The sequence below is a fragment of the Artemia franciscana genome, chromosome 2 (genome assembly GCF_032884065.1).
Source record: "Artemia franciscana chromosome 2, ASM3288406v1, whole genome shotgun sequence".
NCBI lineage: Eukaryota > Metazoa > Arthropoda > Branchiopoda > Anostraca > Artemiidae > Artemia > Artemia franciscana.
Window position 1 is genome coordinate 66,504,257 of NC_088864.1, and position 7,952 is coordinate 66,512,208.

The 7,952-nt window shown below is 37.9% G+C and overlaps 1 protein-coding gene across 1 annotated transcript in view; it reads left to right on the forward strand.

The window, feature by feature from the left end:
- Window positions 1–5,316, forward strand: part of LOC136043975 (pre-mRNA cleavage complex 2 protein Pcf11-like) — an 80,367-nt gene extending 75,051 nt beyond the window's left edge. The window contains exon 18 of the mRNA XM_065729057.1: window positions 4,731–5,316. Within this exon, the coding sequence (XP_065585129.1) occupies window positions 4,731–5,227 (497 nt within the window). The 3' untranslated portion in view covers window positions 5,228–5,316. The remainder of the gene's footprint in view (window positions 1–4,730) is intronic.
- The last annotated feature ends 2,636 nt before the right edge of the window (window positions 5,317–7,952 follow it).

The following is a 7,952-nucleotide window of genomic DNA, read 5'->3' on the forward strand; positions in this document are numbered from 1 at the left end:
CATATAGCAATCGCCAATTCTGTCGGTCTGTCTGTCTGTCGGTCCCGGTTTTGCTACTTTAGGCACTTCCAGGTAAGCTAGGACGATGAAATTTGGCAGGCGTATCAGGGACGGGACCAGCTTAAATTAGAAATAGTTGTTTTCCCAATTTGACCATCTGGGGGAGAGTGGGGGGCCGGTTAATTCGGAAAAAATAGAAAAAATGAAGTATTTTTAACTTATGAATGGGTGATGGGATCTTAATGAAATTTGATGTTTGGAATGATATTGTGTCTCAGAGCTCTTATCCCGACCGGATCTGATGACATTGGGGGGGGGGAGTTGGAGGGGGGAACCTAAAATCTTGGAAAACGCTTAGAGTGGAGGGATCGGGATGAAACTTGATGGGAAAAATAAGCACAAGTCCCAGATACATGATTGACATAAACGGAACGGATCCGCTCTCTTTGGGGTAGTTGGGGGGGGGAGTAATTCTGAAAAATTAGAAAAAAATGAGGTATTTTTAACTTACGAACGGGTGATCGGATCTCAATGAAATTTGATGTTTAGAAGGATATGGTGTCTTAGAGCTCTTGTTTTAAATCCCGACCGGATCTGATGACATTGGGGGGGGAGTTGGGAGGGGGAAACCTAAAACTTCAGAGTGGAGGGATCGGCATGAAACTTTGTGGGAAAAATTAACACAAGTGCTAGATACATGATTGACATAAACGGAACGGATCGGATCTCTTTGGGATAGTTGGGGGGGGGCTATTTCTGAAAAATTAGAAAAAATGAGGTATTTTTAACTTACGAACAGGTTATCGGATCCCAATGAAATTTGATATTTAGAAGGATATCGTGGCTCAGAGCTCTTATTTTAAACCCGACCAGATCTGGTGACATTGGGGGGGGGGGGGGGTTGGGAGGGGGAAACCTAAAACTTGAAAAACACTTAGAGTGGAGGGATCGGGATGAAACTTGGTGGAAAAAATAATCACGAGTCCTAGATACATGATTGACATAACCGGAACGGATCCGTTCTCTTTGGGGTAGTTGGGGGAGGGGTTAATTCTGAAAATTAGAAAAAATGAGGTATTTTTAACTTACGAACGGGTTATCGGATCTCAATGAAATTTGATATTTAGAAGGATATCGTGTCTCAAAGCTCTTGTTTTAAATCCTGGCTGGATCTGGTGACAGTGGGGGGGGGAGTTGGGAGGGGGAAACCTAAAACTTGAAAAACACTTAGAGTGGAGGGATCGGGATGAAACTCGGTGGAAGAAATAATCACGAGTCCTAGATACATGATTGACATAACCGGAATGGATCCGCTCTCTTTGGGGTAGTTGGGGGAGGGGTTAATTCTGAAAAATTAGAAAAAAATGAGGTATTTTTAACTTAAGAACGGGTTATCGGATCTCAATAAAATTCGATATTTAGAAGGATATCATGTCTCAAAGCTCTTATTTAAAATCCTAACTGGATCTGGTGACTTTGGGGGAAGTTTGGAGTGGGGGAACCTAAAATCATGGAAAACGCTTAGATTGGAGGGATCGGGATGAAACTTGGTGGGAAAAATAAGCAGAAGTCTTACATACTTGATTTACATAATTGGAATGGATCCGATCTATTGGGGGGGGGGTAGTTCTGAAAAATAAGAAAAAATGTCGTATTTTTAACTTACGAAGGAGTGATCGGATCTTCATGAAATTTTTATATTTAGAAGGACCTCGTAACTCAGATCTCTTATTTTAAATCTCAACCGGATCAAGCGTAATTGGGGGGGCAGTTGGGGGGGACCGGAAATCTTAGAAAATACTTACAGCGGCGAGATCAGGATGAAACTGGATGGGAAGAATAAAAACCTGTCTAAGATACGTGACTGACACAACCGGACCGGATCTGCTCTCTTTGGTGGAATTGGAGGGGGGGGGTAATTTTGAAAATTGAGGTATTTGTAACTTACGAAAGGGTGACCAGATCTTAATGAAATTTGATATTTAGAAGGATCTTGTGCTTTAAAGTTCTTATTTTAAATTCGGACCAGATCATGTGACGTTGGGGGGAGTTGGAGGGGGAAACTGGAATTCTTGGAAAACGTGAAAATTGAGGTATTTTTATCTTACGAATAGATGATCGGATCTTAATGAAATTTGATTTTTAGAAAGAATTCATGTCTCAGAGCTCTTATTTCAAATCCCGGCCAGATCGTTTGACATTGGGGGGAGTTGGAGGGGGAAATCTTGGAAAAACACTTGGAGTGTAGGAATCAGGATGAAGCTTGGTGGATAGAATAAACAAATGTCCTTGATACGTGATTAATAGAATCCTACTGGATTCGCTCTCTTTGGGGGAGTTGATTTTAACTCCCCCAGTTGATTCAGGGGTTCAGTGATTTGGCGAGTTTGGTGCTTCTGGACGTGCTAGGACGATGAAAATTGATAGGCGTGTCAGGGAGCTGCACAATTTGACTTGATAAAGTCGTTTTCCCAGATTCGACCATCTGGGGGGCTAAAGGGAGAGGAAAAATTAGAAAAAATTAGGTATTTATAACTTACGAGTGGGTGATCGGATCTTAATGAATTTTGATATTTAGAAGGATATTGTGACTCAGAGCTCTTATTTTAAATCCTGACCGGCATTAAGCCTCTTATATTCCTTTTTAAATCAATCTATTGATTCATAGAATTTTTTTAGAGCTCATACCATATGATCTCTTGGCTCTTAGCTCTTCTCGCCTCGTCACAAGTGCCATATGAGCTCTTAGCTCTTGTTAATTGAAAAGTAGTATTTAAAAAAAAGGAGCACCACTCGAAGCACTTCTAGTACGGTAATATTAACGTTAATAGACGTTACAGAGACAACAATAAAATAGACATTTATTTTATATGATAAACATTAATACTTTGCTCCCTTATAATAACTACTAATGAAAACAAAGAGGAGGGAAACATCAATGAAGACAGCCACCATTTCAGAAATAGCTTTTAAAAAAGAAAAAAAAATACTGGGTAAGTGCGTTTCTAGAGAAATAATGAAACAAGCGTCGTTATACTTTGCATTATAAGGAGAAAAAAGCACAAAAATAGAACTGCCAAAAGAGATAAAATGGGATAGAAAAAAATCTAATAAATTAATTGGAGATGGGATCGTTTTTTATAGCTTTCATCAATTTTTAGTGCAATATCGGGCAGGAGCTGCATCGTGTGGGTCAGCACTGAGCTGCTCCTAGGGTTGGTGGTGCCAGTGGAAAAATTTTGTACAACGCCCACCTCCCAAATCAAAGCAGAGTCAAAGTGTCAAATTTAATAAAAGTTGGCAATCCCCGGACCCCGCTGCCCCAGCTGTGGCGCCCGGGTTGCTGACCTTGTTGCCTCCCCCCTCTAAAGGTGGCTCTGGTCAGCAGTTTCATAATTTGTAATAAATTAGAAATAACTGTACCACCAATGCAGATGAAGCACTCAGTATGTTGTCATTGTAAAGCGATCGTAATTTATTAGTTTTGTTTTAAGTGGCGATTTTCCAAAAGGGCTGGGGTGCATAGTATGTGAGGAAGAGTTACAGTATTGAATAAGTATGCCGAAGGATGCGGATTGAGTCAGAGTTTGCAAGATGTACTGGAGACGTAGATGCTAAAATTCAATGTCTTATTTGTCTTATAAGAAGTTTACAAATGCGGTGGATTGATGGACCTCTTATACTGTTGCCAATGGACATCGATTGTAAGTAACTGGCTGGACAGAGTTTAAACCATCGGTTATAGTTAGAAATACGACAATACTATTTAATTTAAAACGGACAGCATTTGATTTTGAATAGTTAAGTTTTATTTTTTGATGTACTATTGGGCTGGATTTCTTTATATAGAGAATAATCCATCAGAATTGTTTTTTATCACTTTCGGTTTTCTGTAAACATTTTTTGAAGTTCGTTCTTTTGGCGAATTAAAAAAGTGGCTAAAAGAAAAAAATGGCTTCGGTTAAAAATGGAAAGTTTCTTATGTAGTTTCAGAAATAAACTAAAACGTCATTACTTAAATACTGTAAATAGTGTACAAAATTGTGTGCTGTTGGATTACGTGTAAAATGTTTTCGGATTACAAATTTTAAGTCGAGCCAAAAAAGGGGAAATTTTCTCCTTTTTTATTCGCCTTTAGGTTCAAAACCAAGAAAACAAAAATTTGATTAGTAAGAAATTTCTTCTAATGTGCTTGAATATGCTTAATTCTTTTACATTTAGCATAAAAATGTAAACATGTTTTTCTTGACAGTTATAGTTTTTTAGTAACAAGTTCTTCTGTATTTTCATTTGAATTTTTGTTTGTTTAGAAAAAGAATTCAGAAATTGATTATTTCATAGTTGCCAGGAAAAACTTTAATATATTTTTAAATTCAGTATACAAAATAACTTTAGACATTTTTCTAAACCATAAAAAAAAGAAATGCATGCATTTTGCAGATACAAAGTAAAGAAAATTTTTGGTGCAAAAACTATCACTGCAAGTCAACTCTGGGCTAGTCAAATTTTTTATTTTTATACCTGCCATGCTAAAGCACCCAGCCTGTCTTTCGTATCAGCTTCCTATAGTTTTTGCCTTGTATCTTCTCGAATGCAATGTTTCATGAATGGAATTTTCTTACAAGGGTAAAAAAATGCACCTTTCAAAAGTCTGCTGAAATTCAAGGGAAGCTTCTTTTTATTTTAATTCTTTCAAATATTTTTTAATTTTTTTACTATTTTAATTGCAGAATTACCTCCAGAGGTAAAATCCGAAAAAATTGAAGATTCATTAGAAACATCTGAATCTGTTGTAGATACCAGCGTTGTCGTTACAGAAGAAATAAGTGAAATCCGACGTGATGCTGGTACACCTATCAAGGATGAAAGAATCATCAGCCCTGTGCCCGATATAATTGAAAACAGTGAAACGATTATCAGCTCAATAGATGGCAACACTGAGCTTGTGGAGACCACCTCTTCTATACAAGTGCCTAAAATTAAGCTAAATATATCTAATTTGAAACCCAAAGAAGCAGAAAAACCGAGTATCAGTGAGACTGAGAGTCACGTGCCATGGAAGCAAAAAGAAATTGAAGCGAGTGAAATGAAAGCAGAGTCAGACGAGCTGCCCCCTGGTGAAGAACCTAGTGTTGCGCTCAAGCCGCGAATGATGAATCGCCGGTTTAAGCAAATTCCCATTGTTACGAAGGGACATGAAGATTCTGGTCTCTGTTCTATTATGTGATATGAGTGTTTTTGTGGATTTTTAGTCATTTATGAGTGTACTGCGATTGTAATTTGGATTTATTTTTTACTAAAGTATATATTTTCTTATTACTCTCTCAATGTAGGCTATCAACGCGTTTATAGTACATAGCCTCTTGACAGGGCCTGGCTGCCATTTCCGTGGGATGCGAAGGTGCATGGATTGGCCAGATATATCCTTGGTATGTCTTAGAAGTTAGAGAAGGGTCACAAACATCCTGGCTAGCTCTTAAACTGTGTCCCTTCTTAGGAGTAATAACCTTGAATGCTAAAAAAATAATAAGAGATTACCTACTCAAGATGCTACGATGCCATGTTGTTTTTTTTTTGTTTTTTTTTCAAAATTCTAGGTGGAATGTCTATTTTTTTTTTCTCTCCCTCTCTTATCGAAACGTGTCACTTTGCAACTGAGACAATCCATATTACATGGCATTGGGTTGGTTTGGATCATACAGTAATTATGAATGTCTAAATTTTGTGGAGGATGTAACGATATTTCTTCAATAAAACCTTATCCGTTTATAATTGTGTTCTGAGTTTATTTAGATCTATCCTATATTGCCATCCCTAGCGCAAAATGTTTACGTTGATTTTTGGTGCTTTTTATGTTTTTAAATAGTTTAAATGTTTACGAGCCCTTTGACTGAGGAGTTTAGATGTTGAGGAGTCCATTACTACTGCTGACAATTCACTGCAGCACCAAGCCACCTGAGGTCAACACAAATGTACCCTCCTCAACCATCCTAATCTGTTGGTAGCTTCCCTTTTTACACCCTTCCAAGTAATTTCGATTTCCTTTAAATCCTTCCCCTTTGACTTCTTCGCATCCCATTCGGTAAGAACCTGCTTTGTGTGGTCCTTGATCAGTGGTTCCCAACCGATTCTGGCCACGCCCCACCTAGGCATTTCTACAATCTTGATGCCCCCTTCATGATACTTAAATTTTGTTATTCAAATTTTCCTCTTTGGATTTTCTCTTTTGGATTTTGATGAACGGTTCGCGGTAATGAACTGTAAGTAAGGGGCGACCCAGCTCAATTGTAACAAAAACTCTAAAAAACAAAATTTTGATACCAGTAGATATATCAAAGAATTGGCTTATTATGCTGATTCCAAATATATAAGTTTAGTCTTCTTCATCAAAAGCTACGAGCCTTAAAAATTTGTTTGATTGCTGAAAAAAGAGGGAAAGACCCCTTGAAGTCATAGAATTCACACCATCCGATTCAGTGTGTCAAAGAACCCTACTGTAGAGGTAGGTCATATCTCATATCTGCAAAATGTGGAATTTTGGAATTTTTGCCCGAAGAAAAATCACGCATGTATGTTTAACTGTTTTGTTTTGTTTTTTTCCAGGGGTGATCGTATTGAGCCAGCACCTCGCTCTTTATGCTAAAGTTTAAATTGTGTCCCAGTTCTTTAAAAATGACTCCTGAAACACAAGGCTCGTTTACTTAGACCAATAAGTAACTTTTCTAAAGTGCCAAACACTGTAGCGTGAAGAGCAAGTTGTTGAGGAAGGGGACAACCCCCCTTATATACGCAATAATTTCTGTTCGTTTTAATTTTTAATATTGTTCCTTACTTTCAAACAGTTCGTGGTAACGAACTGTAGTAAGGAGCGACCCGGCTCAATAGTAACCAAAACTCTAAAAAATGGAATTTCGATACCAATAGCTATATCAAAAGAATCGCATTTTAATGCTGGTTTTAAATATATAAGTTTCATCAAGTTTAGTCCTACCCATCAAAAGTTACGAGCCTGAGAAAATTTGCGTTATTTTAGAAAATAGGGGGAAACACCCCCTAAAAGTCATAGAATCTTAACGAAAATCACACCATCAGATTCAGCGTATCAGAGAACCCTATTGTAGAAGTTTCGAGCTCCTATCTACAAAAATGTGGAATTTTGCATTTTTTGCCAGAAGGCAGATCACGGATGCGTGTTTATTTGTTTTTTTGTTTTTTTTTCCCCAGGGGTGATCGTATCGACCCAGTTGTCCTAGAATGTTGCAAGAGGGCTCATTCTAACGGAAATGAAAAGTTCTAGTGCCCTTTTTAAGTGACCAAAAAAATTGGAGGGCACCTAGGCCCCCTCCCACGCTAATTATTTTCCCAAAGTCAACGGATCAAAATTCTGAGATAGCCATTTTATTCAGCGTAGTCGAAAAACCTTATAACTATGTCTTTGGGGACGACTTACTCCCCCACAGTCCCCGTGGGAGGGGCAACAAGTTGCAAACTTTGACCTGTGCTTACATATAGTAATGGTTATTGGAAAGTATACAGGCGTTTTCAGGAGGATTTTTTTGGTTGGGGGGAGGGGTTGAGAAGAGGGGGATATACTGGGGGAACTTTCCATCGAGAATTTGTCATGGGAGAAGAAAACTTCCATGAAGGGAGAGCAGGATTTACTAGCATTATTTAAAAAAAAATTAAAAAATAAATGTGAAAAAGCTTTTTCAGCTGGAAGTAAGGAACAGCAATAAAACTTAAAAAAAAAACAGAAATATATTACCCATATAAGGGGCTCACCTCCTTATGATACCTAGCTCTTTACGCTAAAGTATTTTTAGTAATTTCAACTATTTATTCTACGGCTTTTGTGATTCAAGGGTCATTCTTAATGAATTGGGATAAAATTTAAGCTTTAGTGTAAAGAGCGAGGTACTGACGATGGGGCGAGTCCCCTCATATATGTAATA